This window comes from Pieris brassicae, chromosome 3 (assembly GCF_905147105.1).
Source record: "Pieris brassicae chromosome 3, ilPieBrab1.1, whole genome shotgun sequence".
Lineage (NCBI taxonomy): Eukaryota > Metazoa > Arthropoda > Insecta > Lepidoptera > Pieridae > Pieris > Pieris brassicae.
Genome location: NC_059667.1, coordinates 20,013,255 through 20,032,506, shown reverse-complemented (window position 1 = coordinate 20,032,506; position 19,252 = coordinate 20,013,255). Strand labels below are relative to the sequence as shown.

At 32.9% G+C, this 19,252-nt stretch overlaps 2 protein-coding genes across 6 annotated transcripts in view; both read left to right on the top strand.

Moving 5' to 3' along the window:
• LOC123706637 (oxysterol-binding protein-related protein 3-like) overlaps positions 1-9,507 on the top strand; it is a 40,308-nt gene extending 30,801 nt beyond the window's left edge. For both annotated transcript variants that reach the window (XM_045655908.1, XM_045655909.1), the window contains 7 exons: positions 414-584; positions 1,510-1,623; positions 2,962-3,103; positions 3,406-3,520; positions 4,320-4,442; positions 5,362-5,482; positions 6,443-9,507. In XM_045655908.1, coding sequence (XP_045511864.1) covers positions 414-584; positions 1,510-1,623; positions 2,962-3,103; positions 3,406-3,520; positions 4,320-4,442; positions 5,362-5,464 — 768 coding nt within the window. In that variant the 3' untranslated portion in view covers positions 5,465-5,482; positions 6,443-9,507. The remainder of the gene's footprint in view (positions 1-413; positions 585-1,509; positions 1,624-2,961; positions 3,104-3,405; positions 3,521-4,319; positions 4,443-5,361; positions 5,483-6,442) is intronic.
• Positions 9,508-9,970: 463 nt separating this feature from the next.
• On the top strand, positions 9,971-18,314 carry LOC123707171 (probable aminopeptidase NPEPL1). Of its 4 annotated transcripts, none has more exons than XM_045657004.1 (12): positions 9,971-10,175; positions 10,622-10,773; positions 10,901-11,080; positions 11,332-11,491; positions 11,795-11,958; positions 12,249-12,476; positions 12,631-12,776; positions 13,421-13,485; positions 14,965-15,056; positions 15,417-15,593; positions 16,019-16,129; positions 17,124-18,314. In XM_045657004.1, the coding sequence occupies exons 2-12, from the start codon at positions 10,630-10,632 to the stop codon at positions 17,220-17,222; spliced, it is 1,566 nt and encodes a 521-aa protein (XP_045512960.1). In that variant the 5' UTR covers positions 9,971-10,175; positions 10,622-10,629; the 3' UTR covers positions 17,223-18,314. The 4 variants fall into 4 exon arrangements, with proteins under 4 accessions (XP_045512960.1, XP_045512959.1, XP_045512961.1 ...); XM_045657003.1 differs by lacking the exon at positions 9,971-10,175 and adding an exon at positions 10,219-10,347; XM_045657005.1 differs by lacking the exon at positions 9,971-10,175 and adding an exon at positions 10,479-10,562.
• Positions 18,315-19,252: the final 938 nt, after the last annotated feature.

The following is a 19,252-nucleotide window of genomic DNA, read 5'->3' as shown; positions in this document are numbered from 1 at the left end:
TGTGCCTGACACACGCCGTCGACTTTTTGGGTCTAAGGCAAGCCGGTTTCCTCACAATGTTTTCCTTCACCGACCGAATGTTAAGAGCTCACATAGAAAGAAAGTCCATTGATGAATAGCTGGCGATCAAACCTACGACCTCGGATGAGAGTGGCACGATGAAGACACCAGGCCAACACTGCTGCATATTTATTTATTTATACTTTGTTACCATAATTATACAAACAAAAAGTAAGTAGGTTGCATAAGTTATTAGGCAACAGGCGGCCTTGTCGCTAACAAGCGATTTCTTCGATGTTTTATGTTTTAAATAAATACATTGTATTTTCCATGAAGACACAAGTAATACATATTGTATACAATTAGATTATTAAGTGCCGATTGTAATTGTATAAATCATGATTTAATTCCAGGTGTCCCACCATCCGCCGATATCTGCGTGTCACGCTGTATCCAGTCGTTGGGTATTCTGGCAAGAGGCGCGGATAAAAACCAAATTTTGGGGCAAGTCCATGGAGTTCCAGCCCGCAGGTCGAGTGCACCTTGTACTTTTGCCGACTGGAGATCACTACACATGGAATAAGGTATCATTTTGAGAAAAATATTGACGGAGGTGACACAAGCCTAGCCTTAATTAAAAAAAACTTTGTGGCTAAATTATTCCATTTAGAATTTATACGCAATCTAAATTTGCCTACAAATTAGTTGAATATTAAAAACTTAATAGTAGAAAATATTGTTTATGTTTTTAGTGATTATGTATACGAATTATATAAAAATGTATGTTTAAGTCAAATAAAGAGTTATCTAGTTCAGTTAATAATCTAATAAATCAGACAGACAGTTTTTTATGAATTTAAAATTAAGCTATGTTTTGTATGTGAGAAAAAATATAACGTATTTGTACTTATGTACACGCCTTAGAAGTTATACTTCTTTAAGCGTTACAAGATAAAAATCTTTTCAAAAAAATTATTGTACGTTTGTAGAAAAAACGTCACTAACAATAGAAAAAAAATAAAATGTTGACTATACCTAACTTCAGGGTGTCGGTTTTTTTTTGTATAACTGCGCGCGCAGTAAAGGTTTTTTTTTCATCGTTTTTCCCTAACGCGCTAAAAAAAGTATAACTCTAAAAATAGATTTAAAACGGTTTCTTAGTAGTTAGTTAGTAAGACTGCTATTGTTTTAGTAATACAAACCACAATGGTTTTCAAATATAATATATCACGATTTAGATCGAATTATTCTAGTATTGTCTTTTGTTAACATAGCTTTTACACATTAAGAAAACAATTTTTAAACGGATTGTAGCTATGTATTATTATTATAAACTTATAATTATTTACATAATTTTAAATTTTAATTTTTCCGACGTTTCGCGTGCTTTTTAAATGATTTAAATAATAATACATAGCTTCAGTCCGTTTAAAAAGTGTTTTCTTGAATTATTCTGTTAAATAAATAAAACAAAAAGTGTAAACTAACAAAAAAATATCCTGTCTTAAGGTAACAACCTGTGTCCACAATCTCTTTGGCGGTCAGCGTTGGGTGGATCAGTATGGAGATATGCTTATCACTTGTCAGGGGTCGGATATTAGCTGCAAACTACATTTTGTTAAGGTAATAATTTCCTATTAATTATTGATCCGATAGCAAGAAGTTGAACATCGCTTGACCCGAGGAACAAAGTCGTAAAAGCAACTTTTTTTATGAAAAATATAAGAAGGTCATTACTAGGGATGCATCCGATATCGATACTGATAAAACGACGATGGTTTTGCCGATAAAACGATACTTTTCAAATTTCTCTAGTTTAATCTAGTTCGTTGCAAACGAGGCACGTATATATACCCGGGGAATTCCCGCGTATTCCATTTCGCGTATAGTACTTTTTTGATACCAAATCAAAGATACAGAATTACAAAAATATTATCAATGTTAATTTTAGTTATTAACAGTTATGTATTTTATTTTAAATATTACTCTTAATTTTATTAACTTAACCATTAATCTTATGCCAATTTGTTACTGTTTATATTTTTTTAATAAAAAATAAAAACTTGATTTTACCTTAAATTAATTTTAATTCACTAAGTATTGGTATCGGTATTGGGAAAAGGCGTATCGTTGCATCCCTAGTCATTACCTTATACCATTGTTTTATTACTAGGATACTAAGTACGTTACATATATGCCTTCATTTGATATATAATTGAGTACAAATTTGCTTTTTATATTGGACGATAAAACGTTGTTGTTATATATTTAGTGTACATAGTTAAAAAGTAACTAAATGTACATTACAATAATCATCTAATTCGACTAAAGAGCAAAAGTGTTTACGATTGTGTCACATGTTTAAAAATAATTACGAACGTCACAGCAAGCACACATTGCGACGTTACATTTTGACTAATGTTTAATACGTAATAATTTTGTACCACTCTTTTCGCGGAAATATATGAAACAGTGATGTATTTAAAGAAAAACACTTTCTTTTACCCGATTGAAGCTATGTATTATTATAAACTTATAATTATTTTACATAATTTTAAATTTTTCCGACGTTTCCGTGACGTGCACCGTGCACGCTGTGAAGCACGCGAGTACGAAGCACGAAGTACCGTGCATCCGGTATCCGGTAAAAAAGTGTTTTCTTTAAATATGTAAAAGCTGTTAACAAAAGACAATAATACAGTGTATTATTACCACTCTTTAAATAAAAAATACAATAAAGCAAGTCAAAAATGAGAAAACATTAAATAGTGCTTTACGACTTTGTCCCCGGGGCAAGCGATATGTATACAAATCGAAATATAAGTATGTCATCCAAATGCCATATGTTATGGAGTTAAAGCTATCTATTTATATGTAATTAATATTGAACGATCTTCCTCAAAACCGTCTTAGGTTGCACGTTTATAATAACTGTAAAAATATTATTTTTTCAATTTTTAGGCAAGTTCCTGGTCGAGTACGCGTCACGAAGTGCGGGGTGCGGTTTACTCGAAGCAAACTTCACACCTAAGATTGCACGGCCGATGGTCGGAAGCGTTGTATGCTGGAGAACCACCTGCAGCCAGGTGTTTGTGGAGACCTGGTGAGAATTACTTAGAATGTCATTCAAATTTGTGTTATGATACGATCGTTTTGGACGTCGTACGTACGTCGTCGAACGTACACACACTCCAAAGCGTACGTAGACATATATATAAACTGCGTACTTCTCGATAGAGATAAGCCGCCGAGGCCAAGGTGTTCTAGAAATTATTATATTATTTGCAGGTTGTATCAAATATGTGTATTTTGTTATAAAGATTATTGTATATACTATAATACAGAACAGAAAATCATAAAAATACCATTAACATTACCGTTTTTTTACAATTATTTGTATTACAGGTGCGATGCCGCCAGACTATGAGCTATACTACGGGTTTACACGGTTCGCGATGGAACTTAACGAAATGGAACCCGGCTTGAAAGATATACTGCCTCATACAGATACAAGATTTAGGTGAGTAGACTTATTAGGTTTCCTCTTACAATGTACATTGCATATTAGTATAAATATATATGATAACAGCCAGTCGTGAGGTAGACTGGGCTGTGTGAACTAGACGGCATAGAAAAAAGTCGAGAAAAATATAAGAGACCTATATCTCTCAGAATGAACACTGTACCACATACTTTGTTTTGTAGTATATGGTCATAGAAAGAAAAGTTTTAATAATAATAATCTGTATATATATAAATGAAACCCTATTTTCTTATTTGGTCACGGCATCACGCGTGAACTGCTGGACCGATTTCGATAATTAATTTTTTGTTGTTTTTCTTATTGTCAGCCGAATGTTCTTACGAAAGAAAAGAAATAAGAACATTGCGCGGATAATTAGAAAATTTAAGAATTACGATAGAAAATTTTTTTCTTCAGTACATAGCGCTTTTACTATTCGAATTTTTTTTCATCTAACCTTTATGGCGTTTGACATAACATTGTCAGAATGCGTGCAGCAAATATCGTCAAAGAGGATGTTAGAAAAATGAATATCGTTTAAAACAAATGCTTTGTTCAGAGTATATTGCTAATCAATATTCATAGTTAAGACAGGACAACGTCTGTCGGGTATTTTAGAAATAAATATGCCTCATACGAGAAAATTATGCAAACTTAATTGAATTTTTTAAAAATAAAATATTCTGGTTATTTAACAGGGAAAATGTTTTTATTACGCAACTTCCCAGCCATTAGAATGAGCGATCATTTGGTGTAAAACTTTGAATTAATTAATTTTAACAAAAATTCGCTAAAGGCCGGATCAGCGTGCCTTAGAAGAAGGCGACGTGGACGCCGCGGAACAGTTTAAGCACGAGTTGGAGCAATCGCAACGGGAAAGACGAAGGGACAGACCCGATCACATGCCTGCCTGGTTCCGGTAATTATAAATTCATCCTAACTTTTATAGTTTATTATGGTAAATAAATTTATTTATTCATATAGGTAACACAGTGTACACTTATGAACGTCAATAAAGAAATAAATGTTTAATGCATCTAATTTTACATTTACTGCCAGTTCTCAAATCAAGGGCGTAGAACAGAAGAGAAGAACTCTCTCCGCCACTCTTTTTATTCGCAAAGCTTTTTTGTTTTACAAAACGTTTGTAAGGAGCTGCAATCATTACACCATGGTCCACATGACATGAGTAGTTAATAATACAACACAAAGATGTTGTCCTCTACCAGCAGAAGGTATGGGGAGGGTGAAATAGGAGCACGCACTTACATCCTCGTGGAACAACACGCAAATACATAGTCGAAATAACTAACATCACCGCATACACGAATTCAAGTCCGACCAGTCACCACAAGTAGCACCCGTTCTACGACCATGCCATATATAAGAATGATGTGTGTGTAAGGGTGAACATGTGTTTGTGTGTGTTAAAATAAGCGTTTCGAAGTAATATGAATTTTTTGTAATGAAAGTAATGAAATGCGATTATATGAAACTATGTTATTTACTAAATAGAAGAAAAGAAAAACTGCTTGAATTTCAGTATTGACATATTTTATATATAGTATTGTCTTTTGTTAACATCATTTTTGCAAAAACCCGTCATCTTTTAGTCGATACCAACTCCGTGGTAATAAATACAGATAACACAACTTTCTTAACAGCTGTGATACTTTTGACATTCAACACCTTATGTCTACAGACCACGCACGCTGTAAAGCACGCGAAACGTCGGAAAAAGTTTTTAATTATGTAAATAATTATAAGTTTATAACAATAATACATAGCGTAAATCCGTTTAAAAAGTGTTTTCTTAATATTTGATATATTTCTTTCAGCAAATCCACAGAGGGCGGTGAGGAGACGTGGGTGTACGGTGGGGAGTATTGGCGAGCGCAGGCTGACGGCTACATGCAACTCCACACGCCGCGATTGTGGTGACCGCTTCTGATATTATATGTACGTAAAATTCAGTCATATTCGACCAAAATTGTCTTCAATTGTACTCCTTTTTCACCACAAAATTCAAACAAACACCCACACAGGAAACACGGTGCCGCACATGTATTGACGTACAATCAAGTACAAAAGTGATAATAAAAACAACAACACAATCTATTAAAATTATTATTATTTAGTATTATGTACTTTTGATCTGAAGATATATCCCCATGGAGTGCAATTTTTAGTTAGGAGGAAGAAACTCTTTTAAAATAGTTTTTACATAATTTTGTATACAATTTACAACAAAAAAAAACAAAAAAAAACTGCTAAATACCCGCATGATACTTAAAAACAATGCAGAAGATAACTATATTATTATGACGATATTCTGCTCTTACATTCTTCTATATAAGAAAAATTGTTTTTAAATAATTCTTTTACTACATTTCATTTATTCACAAATTTATATGCTTAAGAGGAAGATTGCTGTCGAACTATAATGTCGTAAAAGTGTTGTCAACATAATAATAATTAAGCCTCAATTGTTCCTTGAAACTTACATCTTACAAAAGATACACACACATTATAGATAATATTATTTTTAAAGCACCTCTTATTGAGTATAGGCCTCCTCCAACTGGCACCATCTCTCTCTGTCGCGAGTAGTTTTCTCCCTCTCTTCCCCACCAACCCACTTCTTTCTTTTCCCTGGTGACCCTTTCCACCTTTTTACTCTGGTCGTCCATCTGCCATTTCCTAAAAAAATATTGTAACACTAATTTTTTTTTCATATTTCTTCTTATCTTGTCCGTTAGTTTTTCAAAAGTCGTATATTAATTAACACAAAGTAACAAGTACATATATAATTGTCAACATTACAAATAAATGAAATTCACAATATTTTTTTCCTATCCAACGACGGCTCTCTTTCCGCACGGACTAAATACATAGCAATAAAATATTTATCTTTTTCAGTATGTACCGCAGCGCGAAGTGCTGTGCTAGAGGTTGTGTCTGCTTATCGCTTCCAGCTTTATTCTACTTACTACTTAGCGTTACTACTTATGACTACTAAGCCACAGACAAAAGAGCAATGTTACAGAAATAGATTGTACGTATTTGTATGTACGCGTATACGACGAACGAACACTAAATAAGTTCTTCATGTTGTATCTTTGAAAGAAATTATGTTGTCAATCCTCATCCTAGTATTCTTAGTAATTCAAAATAAAACGCACAAAATACATGTATGTATGATGAGCGTCGAGATTCTGGATTGAAATTGTATGTATATATATATTTTTAACATTCAAATCTTTATTTACTTTAAAAAAAATAGGTCTGTGGCTTAGACACTTATCAGACTGTCTCGCTTCTACTGTGTTGACAATAAAATGTAAGAGCGAGACAGTCCTCCTTTACTCGTGTTATATTCCTTAAAGAGAGAGTTAAGTATAAGAAATACTAAATATTCGTAGAGAGGGTAGTTGTACAATTTGTACTTTGCTTTTAAAATACATTAATAGCGTATTAATTTTCTTACAAATCGATCAGAAATCGATATTTCTATATTTTTCTTTATAAATGACGTTACGTAAATGACAAAAAAAGACGGTAGAATATTTAACAATAAACTGAGGGTATATTGAAATTATTGTAGTTGGATTGTTAATTTACATTGTGTATTTGTATTTACCATTATTAGTATTAAAATTTCAGTGATTGTTTTGTGATACGAAAAAAGCAATGGATGTTTCAGGTGTTCTAAGTTATGAACATTTTCACTGAAGTATTTCTGAACCCATTCCAATTGGGGTGCTTTGAGAAAAGAGCGTACCAAGACACAAGAGGCCGGCGACGCAATCGCGACCCCTCTGGCATTAAGTATCCATGGGCGGCAGTATCACTCAAAATTAGAAAAGCTGCCTGCCGGTGTGCCCCTGTTCTATTAACTATCAGATGATGAAATATTATCACGGCTTGGAACACTTGAAACTTAGCTCTCAGTATTGAACTTGCCTTAAAAGACGTTTTTAGGTACCTATCAAGTTAAGTTACGATTAAGTGTTGATTTTGTTCACTTAGCTCGAGAGTGACTTCAAAAACATAGGCCATTAAATATATTTAGTTGTATTTGCGTCTTTGTTACCTTGTGTTAAGACGCAATTTACAATATTATGTATGTTATTTTATTTGATGTTTGTCCTATTGTAACCTATCACGATGTTGTTAGGTATTGAGCAAGTATCTAGTTTTTCGTTTGGTTAAGAGATAGCGCTTAATAACAGCTATAAATATGGTATTCAGAGGCCATATACTAAGGACTAAGCAATACATATATTGAATGTAAAGGTTTCCTAACACAAGATTGTGTTAAGAAACTTTTACAATCTTTTTAGATAATTTCAGATACAAGTTTAGATTGTTCTTTTACTTGCAAAGATTTGTTTGACAATTAACTAGCGCTTAGTTGTCTTTACAAATATGAAATCATAATTGTTAAATTTTAATTAAGTGATTGTGAATTATTTATTTGGATTTAAAATTCCTATAGCTTTAGGTTTAAAACCTTAAATGCCAATAGAACAGTACAATGTCTGTGGTGATCCACAGATAATAGATACGCTTTACAATTAACTGTCACTTAAATTGACAATAAAGTGTCCGTGTTTAGTCGTTGTTGTTGTTAACTCGAAATCAATTATAATAATTAACGAATGTAATTATTTAAGGCAATTATATTTGTTTACATTCGGTTATTTGCTGGATGACAGTTGACAAGTATTTTTTTTTTGTTTTAGCCCGTAAGAGTTTGTTTGCCTAAATAATACTATTTATGTATAAACTTTAGTTTTACCTCATTAGGCAAATAAACGAATGGAAATTGTAAGTACACGGGATTTTATCTTAAATAATTGACAATATTATAGGATACAGGTTCCGTTTTGAATTTAAATAAAATTTACCCATATGTCGTATTGGCCCTTATTAAATTACTGCAGCTATTTTAAAATATATATTTTAAATTATTAATTATTTTTTTATGGGTATTTATTCATAAATTTTAAATACGTTAAGGTATAAAATTTCGATGGTTATTTCACATTTTTATCTAAGCTCCACAGCATACATGTCGTTGAAGGGTTATGCTAATCTATGGCTGATTCAGTACTTATAATTATAGAAAAAAATATTCATACAACCAAACTGTGGGCCTATTCAATGATCCTATTTGCAAGATCTTTATTACCTTGGGGATTAAAATTGATGGAATTGAAATAGCGTCCTTATTGACATGTGTTAAAGTATATTTTGTACAAAAATGTGAAATAATCAGTCTTGTGTTTCCCCCCAAATGTTTCAGCAATACTTCCTGTGCTTTGATCAAAGGAGAAATTAAGAATGCTAAACATTTGGTGAGAAATAAATTATTACCTCAACTCAGTGTCGCAAGTCTGTAACTATAAAATTATTGAATAAAACTTTTTATTTAAATGTACTTTATCATATTAAAATTAAATGTGAAACTGTGGCTAGTGATTAATACAAATTATGTGGTTGCTAAGGTTAATGGTACTGGTCGGGGTTTATAGTTAAGACAAAGATTATCATGCTTCTACAGAGGCAGAGGGTCTAATTTTCCTCTTGACTCTTGCGATATAAGAATAATTTAAACTATTTTGTTTGAAGAACACATTATTACTGCAAAATAGGCAATTATATTTGACGACACAATAGCAATAAAGTATTATAACTAGTAATACTTTTTTAATTAAATCTTTGGTGGGTATCCGAACAATCTATTGTTAAGATGAATTATTATGTTGTTTCAAAAATGTAGCACTCAATATTTATGTTGAAGTCTGTCATTACGAAAATTTAAAAGTTATTCAAGTTTAGTATTAAACACGCCGGATTTGAATTTTGTAATGTCGACGAATATGAAAACGCTTATATAAAAATAATAATTATAGAAGTTACCACGCAGCTTACAACTTTTTTGTTATGTATTTTTAATACTTAAGGATTAAATATTCAATTACAAATTTGTTCGTTTTTGTATTTCCCACGTCTTAAATGAGCTTTTACAAACTATCGAATAAAAGGTATGCCATTTAACATTTCTAATTGCTACAAAGAAAGTACGCTCTCTACATAAGATAATATCAAAATTTATATTTACTGTTGGCAATTCATTGGCCTTTATAAGTGTTAGTGAATAGCCTTTTCACTATTGGATTCATATGAGTTAATGCCATGAATAAAATACCGATTCGGTTTATCATAACATTTTTTACTATCTTATTTTTCTCGAATCGTATTTCTTCTACCGAAGACCAAATGTGTGGATGATTCGTATGTACGATCTGTAAACTGCTCTTTTTAAGTTAAAGACGTCAAAACTCAAAACTGCCGGTTGTCGCTTGACATCAGTAAATCGTCAAAACTGACGATTCTATATCTATGAGTCAGCTATGACAGAATAACGAAGTTATTCGACATCTGTGTTAATTTACGATTGTGTACAATTACGAAGCAAAAATTAATAAATTGAAAAATGTTTTGACGGCAATGTTCAACATAACTATAGCATAATATAAAAATTGTTATTACAAAGAATATATTTGTATATTTAAATTCTATACTTTATACGTGTTTATGTGGTGCTAGATTAAAAAGTACGTGTTTTAGGTAGGCCGTGTTTCGGGTGAGTTAAATAGTTGATAAGTTTGAACTAAGCGGCGAAACGTTAGAATTTCCGAGTCAGCGTTGTCTGTCGCTGTGTTTTATATGCTTAAGTTATATAATTTATACAAAAATGATATTATTAAGGACATTATCAAGTGTAAATACTACCCGTTTATCACTACGCATATCAGGTGAATGACTTGTCCTGAAAGCAATTAATATTGCCATTACTTTGCATTTTTAATGAGGTTATAAAAGTATTTACTTAGTTGGCATTTACATTTTACATCAAGATAGTGCTAATAGTATTCAATTCTTTTGTAATCATTTTAATCAAGTTTTATGTTGTGTGAACATTAAATTTCCTTTTAGCAGGTTTGAAATAGACATAACTACTGGTATCAAGGTATTACTTTAATTAGTGACTTGTAAAATGTGATCTTAATTAAAAGAATAATGATTTAGTTTGCAGAATGTCATCAATAAAGTTTCGCTGGGGTTTGAGTGCTTCAGAGCCTGAACAGACACCTGTCTTGTTTGTGGGGCAGCCAGCTCATCTTTCAGCATTGTCCTGGCAGGATGTGAGGTGCAAGCTTGAGTCAAGAGTAACTGAAGAGGTAAAATTTCTATGAGAGATTTATTACAAAATAATTTCAAATAAAAATAAGACGCAATTATCAATTTTAATTAACTGGAGACACATGCTTCGATGCTCTATTTGTCTAATGTTATCCTTATCGCTAGGTGTGGCGTCGTGGTCTCTCAGTAACTTCGCCTGGTGATGTCTCAGAGTTATGGCCACGTGGTGCTGCTCTTGGTGTGCTTCCTCCAAGACGTTCTAGGCACACTGCACCCTCAAGAAACCATTCTTTATCAAAAATTGTCAAGTCTGCACTGCGTTCTGCTGCTGAAGAGTATATTGTTGTAAGTATTTTTAGCATTTAGCTGTTTAACCTTTATAAGAAAATTGTGTTCATAAATAAGCATAGATTAAGTTACCTATATCAATTAATAATATTATAATTTTGTAAAAGTTCGGAACTTTGTTAGGGATTTTTACCTGTTAAATTTATCCGAAATTTATTTCTGTTAGTTTTAATTAGGCAAAAGGCATAAATAATTTATGAGTATGTTAATAAGTTATTATTATTACTCATTAAATTATGTATTAACAGTTGGTATGTCGCAAACGAGATGTATTAGCCAGTGCAGTGGCCATAGCCAGGTCAGTCCCTCTCTACTCGGCTCGGTCTGGCTCTGCTCCACTGAACTCCAATCAGCCTGCCCCACCAGCTAACACAAATCTCACTGTTGAGATATTTATTGTTAATCATGGTAAGTTCTACATAGTAATAATGTTTAAGAATTTTAATTAAATGTATTATTATTTCAATGTATTTTTTTGTTGCCAAAAATTTTAGTATTAATAAATTCTTAAGTTTGACAAAATTTGTTAGCAAATTAAGTTAATTGTTTTATCATCAAATCATATATTTCTTCAGATAGGCCAATATTACCAATAACAATAATGGTAAAATACCAAATACTGAGTATTTATTACTGTATAGAAAATAAAAAAATACCTCACACAAATGGTATATCCATTTATATACTTATGCCAAAGTATATAATTCATAGAAGGTGACTCAGAAGACGAAGGTACCAATGAGCAAGCCCTAACAGATGGGACCCTATCCAATGAAGAGCTTGGCACTATACAGGATGTAGCTGATTCGGTTCGCCTTGCTGCAAGAATTACAGATACCCCCGCTAACATTATGGATGTGGATGCTTTTGTTGAGGTGTGTTTACTACTGCAGAATTAGTTATTATCCCTCAAGTCAGTATCACTGCAAGTTATAATATTACTTTTAAAGTTGGACTAAAATAATATATAAAATAAAGGCACTATTAATGTCTATTTATACATATATATGTTGGAAATTATACAAATTTAAAAAACACACACCCCTTCAGCTTCGAAAAAGGTAAAGCAAATATAAAATTAAGTTTACTTATTTATACAAAATTAATTGAATCAAAATAAACCATTAAGTTTTTTATGATTTATATAAATTATATTTTTTTATAGGAAGCCTGTAAAGTAGCCAAGAAGCTAGATATAGCTGAACCAACAGTGATACGTGGCGAGGCACTGGCTGAACGTGGAATGGGTGGCATCTATGGAGTCGGCAAGGCTGCCACCAAACCTCCAGCACTGGTTTCCTTGTCTTACATGGCCCCTGGAGCCACAGAGACTGTGGCTTGGGTTGGCAAGGGCATTGTTTATGACACTGGTGGCCTCAGCATTAAAGCCAGGGTAGATACAATTGTTTACCTTATATGAATATACCTTATCTGCATATGAATAAAGAGATTAGGTTATAGTATAATTTTGTGGTAAAATAAATATTCTAGTCCATACAATTGGTTCATCAAATTCATAGCATTGAAATAATATCTTCGTATTCTAGGCTTCGATGGTGGGCATGAAGGGTGATTGTGGTGGGGCAGCAGCGGTTTTAGGTGCCTTTGCAGCTGTAGTTAGAGCTAAGCCCACTGTCAATTTACATGCTGTCTTATGCATAGCTGAAAACTCAGTTGGGCCCAATGCTACTCGGTAAGTTTGTTTTTATGCCCATACAGCCAAGTCTTTAGTAGAATTTTTTATTGATATGAAATAAAATGAAACCTAACCTAACTTATTGATTCAAATAATTAAATCTGATGAAACAAATTAGTAGCTTCTATTTAGAAATATTTGTATGAATCTTAAAAACTTTTATGAAGTTTTTTCTCCACATCTCGAACGCTATAAGTCTCTACAATACGCCACTTTATGAGCAACTGAATTAAAAATATGAAAATATAAATATATATATTTCATAACATAGCTTGTCAATGCGTACCTCGCTCATACATAGGTACATAAATATTAATATGGAAGTATAGACAGACTTAAGATTTATAATTGCACCTAAAATTAAGCATCTTTACAATGTAATGTATCCAACATGGTTTGGTAGGCATCTATTAAAAACATTCATTTATTATTATTGTTTGTGCGGTATTAAAATTGATGGTAAATCCAGTAGGCCTATAACCATTTATTATGTTGGCCCTAGTTTCATTCTTTAAAGGTAATTTGATTCTTATAAATCTTTGACTTTGTCTGTTGACTGTTGACTTTGTCGGCAAACGGACAAAATTCTGTCTCATATTTGTTGAAATCTCATTAAAAGTGGTTTTCACCTTATCTTTCAGGCCAGACGACATTCACCAGTTGTACTCTGGTCGCACTGTAGAAATCAACAACACAGATGCGGAAGGTATGAAGTTTTATTCCTCTATCTTTAGGGATATGCAACCTTATAGCGAAGTAAAGTAATTGGTAAAATGAGACTTGCTTGATTTTTATTATTATTCAATTTTGTTAATTAGTTTTATATCGTTACAAAAACTTTAAAGTAAATGGAATCATAAATACTTTAAAAAGCTGTACTTGAATACTTATATGATCAATTTTAAGAAATATTATATATTATAAGATATAGTTACGAGCTAGGGGATCGGATAGAAAATGCCGTAGATTTCTTCAAAGGTTTATATCTTGATAAATCAATGAGGAATTTATGGGCACAAATTAATTGCAGAGATGCACTAATAACACACAAAAACACAGTCACTAATTACTTCGCTTATGCACACTTCACACAGTACTTTATCGCTTCGGTGTTTCTCTCTTGTTATCACATTCCAAACTAAAGGTCACTAGTCGCGTTTCGGCTCGCTTATATATCCCTGGGAATAATTCTAAACAATATTCGAGAACTCTCTAGGCGGGCTTGCTACTGAGTAGCGATTGCACAATTCTAGAACGTCCGCACTCTTTGTCTCTTTCGCACGTTACTCCGCCCTTGTCGTACGGCGTTCTAGAATGCTCAGTCTAGTTTCGAGAAAGTTCTGATGTTCTGCTCTCTCTCTCTCTCTCTCTCTCTCTCTCTCTCTCTCTCTCTCTCTCTCTCTCTCTCTCTCTCTCTCATTTCGTCCTTGTCTCACACCTAGAAAGTTCGGTCTAGAATATTCCTTCATCAAAGGGATATAACCAGGCCTGAAAACGGGTCTCCTGAAAACTGCACCACTCGACTACACATGTTCTGAAACTGACTGAAAAAATGTTTCAGCTTCCTGAAAACTAGGGTAACATTATGGAAATTACAATTAACTAATATGTGATTGAGCCTCTCCTGAAACGGTCAGAAATCATATTACAGCCTTCTGAAAAGTACTCTAACTAGTGGAAAAATCTAGAAACATTGCAGTCAACCCGTCTTCGTAACAATATTAAGAAAATTACTTTACATAACTATAAATTTTTTAATAATAACTGTTAAGACTCAAATCCCAAGACGCTTTTTCAGCTCAGACTTAATAAATGTTTAATGAAAATAATGTTAAGTTAGTGCTAGGATTCCGAAGTTTGCATGCTTAGAATGAGATTTAGATACTAGACGACCACGACTCCCAAGTGTCAAATGCACTTTTGACGTACGGGACTAACTCCTTCGCGCTAAAACCCGTTTCTGAACTACCCTTAGTATATGCGAGGTAATATAGTATTGTTGAGGAAGGCTGGTGTACTGTTCCCTCAACAAGTCTCACCTGGCGTCTGGTGACTGGCTCGAAGGCCGGCATATCTTCGTTAACGCGTTTCAGGGTATGACGTCATTGCAGTGATGTGTATGCGCAGATTGTAGATGTCACTATAGTATGTTTATTACTATTAAATTATTATTGTATAATTTTAGGTCGTCTTGTACTAAGCGACGGCGTGGTCTACGCTCGTCGCGATTTGAAGGCTGACACCATTGTTGATGTGGCTACACTCACCGGGGCACAGGTATCTAAAATAACTACTTTATACTGCTACTGTATATTATTAATTATAACATATTTTATATATTTCAAATATTATTGTATGCATAGAAAAATACTCCAAAACTAGAAATTTTTAACCATTAAGAAAAACACTTTTTGAACAGTAAATAATTATAAGTTTTTAATAATAATAGCTTTAATCTGTTCAAAAAGTGTTTTTTTTAATGTGTAAAAGCTATTTTAACAAAAGACAATACTAATTTTAACCATATAATTTTTATTTAATTAATTTTAAAAAATCATTGTTTTTGGATTGCGTTAACTCTTAATGTACGACTTCACATTTGGGATAGAAGTTTATACCAATATTTTTTTTTTCCAGGGCACAGCTACCGGTAAATACCACGCAGCGATTATATCGAACGCAGCCAGCCTGGAGCGGGCCTGTGTATCAGCTGGACTGAGATCGGGCGACCTCACACACGCTCTTCCATATGCGCCAGAGCTTCACTTCACAGAGTTCTGCAGTCACGTGGCCGACATGAAGAATAGTGTTGCGGTAAGTGTTAATCAAAACATTTTTGTGGATTTTTAAGGGTGTCTAAAATTCGTAAAATTTGCGTGTTTAACCAATTCAAAGAGGCATTAAAGATACATGTCAAAATGAGCCCAGACTAAAATTAGGGCGGCTGACATGTATCTCGTTCGTATATATTAAGTTTCTAATGTCAAAATAATAATATTTTTGTAATGAACAATAAAGTTCTTTAAACCGTTATAATCCACTTACACAGTACATTGGTGTATGTCAAGTATAGTTGGTGTGGAGCAACCACATCCCTATATCGAAAGAATTAAAAATACAGTCAAAATCCGTTATAACGACATCGTAAGGACCTCTCATATTTGATCGTAAAAACCAATAGTCGTAACAGCCAAAACGTGATGATATGATATCTCAATAAAGTATTCTTGATATTACAGGATCGAAACAACGCGCAGCCATCTTGTGCTGGTCTCTTTATTTTGGCACATTTAGGCTTCGATTTCCCTGGACAATGGCTTCACGTGGATATGGCTGCGCCTGCGCACATTGTAAGTACTACTTTAAAATTTCGGTTATACAATCTTATTTTCGACTTCAAATATTGTGCATGTTTTGCCTGTTATATAGTTGGAATTGAATAAGTTTTGGTATGGTCATCTATTTTCAAGGTTGTGTATGTTTGTATGCTAATTTATCGGATACTAAAGTCATATCGAAATGATCCGATCAATATCATACATATTCAAATTAAATAAGAAACTGTTCAATAGTTTTGGAGATATGCACGCATTTCTGGACATGTCAGTTAACCTAGCGTTATAATATTGACAGGCATTTGGAGATTTATTTTTTCTAAATTTTATTTATAAAAAAAAATCAAATTTCTTTAGAATTATGCATTCAAAGAAGCTTATTTTGTGTAAATTATAAATTAGTTAGACCAATCAATTTTATTGCACTAACTAATGAATCATCTATCTCTTTTCATCACAGCGAACACATTCTTTAGACCATGCGTATGAAAAAAAACAGTTCTTGAAGAATTAGATTTAGTTATTACACAAAAGGCTATGTAATATGTCTAAATTCATAAACTAATTAATTGTTTAAGCGATAGATGGCGTTGTGCATGTGAAGAAACACGATGTCATAACGACATGTTAGAATTATATAGCATTTAGGGTTTGATCTATTTATTAACTTTGATAATAAATACACTGAAAGTGTAATTTGTAGCTACACAGATTAAAAAACCGCCTTCACCGGGGAAGGCGAGGACCTTTACTTCGCACTTCGCTCATTCCAGTTAGCTTCCGTACTGCCCTTCAGGCGATTGACCACCCCGCGACGGCCCAAGCCGAGGTTCGAGTCTCACAGGAGACGCCCTTGTGCTAGCCACGGGATAAAACGCCATTCTGGCCGAGCTAAGCTGTAAAGGCCCTTAAGGCCAACAGCGAGAATCCATTCAAAAAAAAAAATTTAATTTGTGGTGTGTCATTCTGTGTAAGTTTGTTATGTTTATAATATGTGATACTGTTTCAGGGTGAACGAGCGACGGGTTACGGCGTGTCCCTATTGTCCGTGCTATTCGGGAAATATACAAATAGCCGTCTTCTCAAGGCCCTTAGTCCATTGCGCTAAATTGTCTATGGATTTACAATTTTACACAATTTTTATAATGTTTTGCAATAGTGAACTTTATTTTTATTGTAGTAATAAATTTATATACAAGTTGGTACGGTAAGAGAAAATTATCATTATAATTATTTAATTGAACTAAAAATAATTGTTGATTTGGAGAAAATCTCTAAAAATATAGAAGTTTTTGATGTCGCCTTAAACCAGTTTTGACTGTTTTAATAATGATAATTTTCTTATCCCAATTGTCAAAGTACAATAAACATGGTTCTATGTATTCTAGAATGTGCACTTTCACTGGACAATTAATACTATAAAATAAAAGAATAGAAAATAATATCGCCACAACAGCCGTACAGATCTGAATAAAATATTGCTGAAAATACAATACGTATTTGACGTACCAAAGTCATACTTAGACAGCATTTCGGAATATCAGCCCCAGTGATTATATAGAAGTATTTCATATTTGCACTTAGTTAAGTATAGGATAAGTTTTATATCGTATTTTGATTACTAAGTTTTTATTCCTTTTGAATGTGTTTAGAGCTGGTTTTATATGCGCTGATTACGGTAAAATCATATTTTTTTAATAATTTTTTTTAAATCAATATTGGTTTGGCAAAAGCTAGCATTGACTTCCTAGTATTTTTTGTCGCGCTTGGATTTTATTAAGAATTTTTTATAATTAATCTTTATTAATATTATTTAAGAAATATCACTAACATACCTCATAAAACTAATAAATGAAGCAACAATAAAATCGTTGTTTTCGGATTAAATAGCGTTACCTATTTGATTATTTTATGAAGTCATGAATTGAAAAGTACAGTTTTTAGTTGTAAAAATAAACATGTTTTAATCCGTAACATTATCATTATTTCGATAGTATTTTTTATGAGATACAAAAATTGGTAATAAAATTATAAAGATCACTTGTACGGTTATAAATCTTCATAAACATACCAGTTGGAAACTTACAAATTCTGCAAGTAAAATAACTTTTGCCTATAAAAAAATTATTAACCTGTAACATCTTGTAAGGACATGTATTTTGTTAAATGTTTTTGTAATTTAATAAAATATGTATGATTATTGCATTTTATTATTTATAAATAAAGTTGCCCGGCACTCACCTGTACAATGTTTTAAAACAAATAAAACCCAAATGTGTGTAGATTTTTTAGCTTAATAAATCATTTAAAAAAATTCTTGTTTCATTAATTATACATTTTTTATGGCACAAGTTGTCCGAGTCAAAAAAATTCAAAATCATTTATACATAGGTAACACAATGTACACTTATTAATGTCAAAAACAAAAAATGTATATAAAATGCTCCTAATTTTACATTCACTGCCAGTTCTCAAATCAAGAGCGTAGAACGCTACAGAACTTAGCCTATTCGTATGACCTTCTATGTGTAGGGTGTTTACTATCTAAAGTAATTCCCACCGCATGCAAAATCTATTTCCTCATCTTTAATTATTATTTGAGCATTACTACTTTTTTCCTTTTCTAGTTACAAATTTAATACATTTTGTCTTCGTTTCGTTAAGCTTAAGTTTATTTGTATCAAACCAGAGAACTACACTGGAGATGTGAATGTGTTGCTCTAACCGAAGCAGCCAGAGCCGTGCAGCGGTTAGGAATTAATGAAATTTGCATAAGTTAATATCCGACAGTGCATCTGTGCTGATGGCGCTCGGAAACAAAAACACAAACAGCAAACTAATACTGGAGTGTCACGAAGCACTGGAGGCAATAGCTCTAACCAACAGAGTTACCTTGCAGTAGATAGAGGGACACAGTTCTCTCGACAATGATGCTGCCGACGAGCTTGCGAGAAGAGGCTCCGGAATATTGGCGGGCCCGTATCCGCTCCTCCCCTTGCCCTTCTCGCTAATGTGAACCTGGATTCGCCGGAACTCCAGCATCAAAGATGGTCGCGAAGTGTGGAGTGCAAACAGTTCAAAATGGCTCTGCCAGCTGTGAACCCGCAACTTACTAAGCGACTTCTAAACCTAAATAGA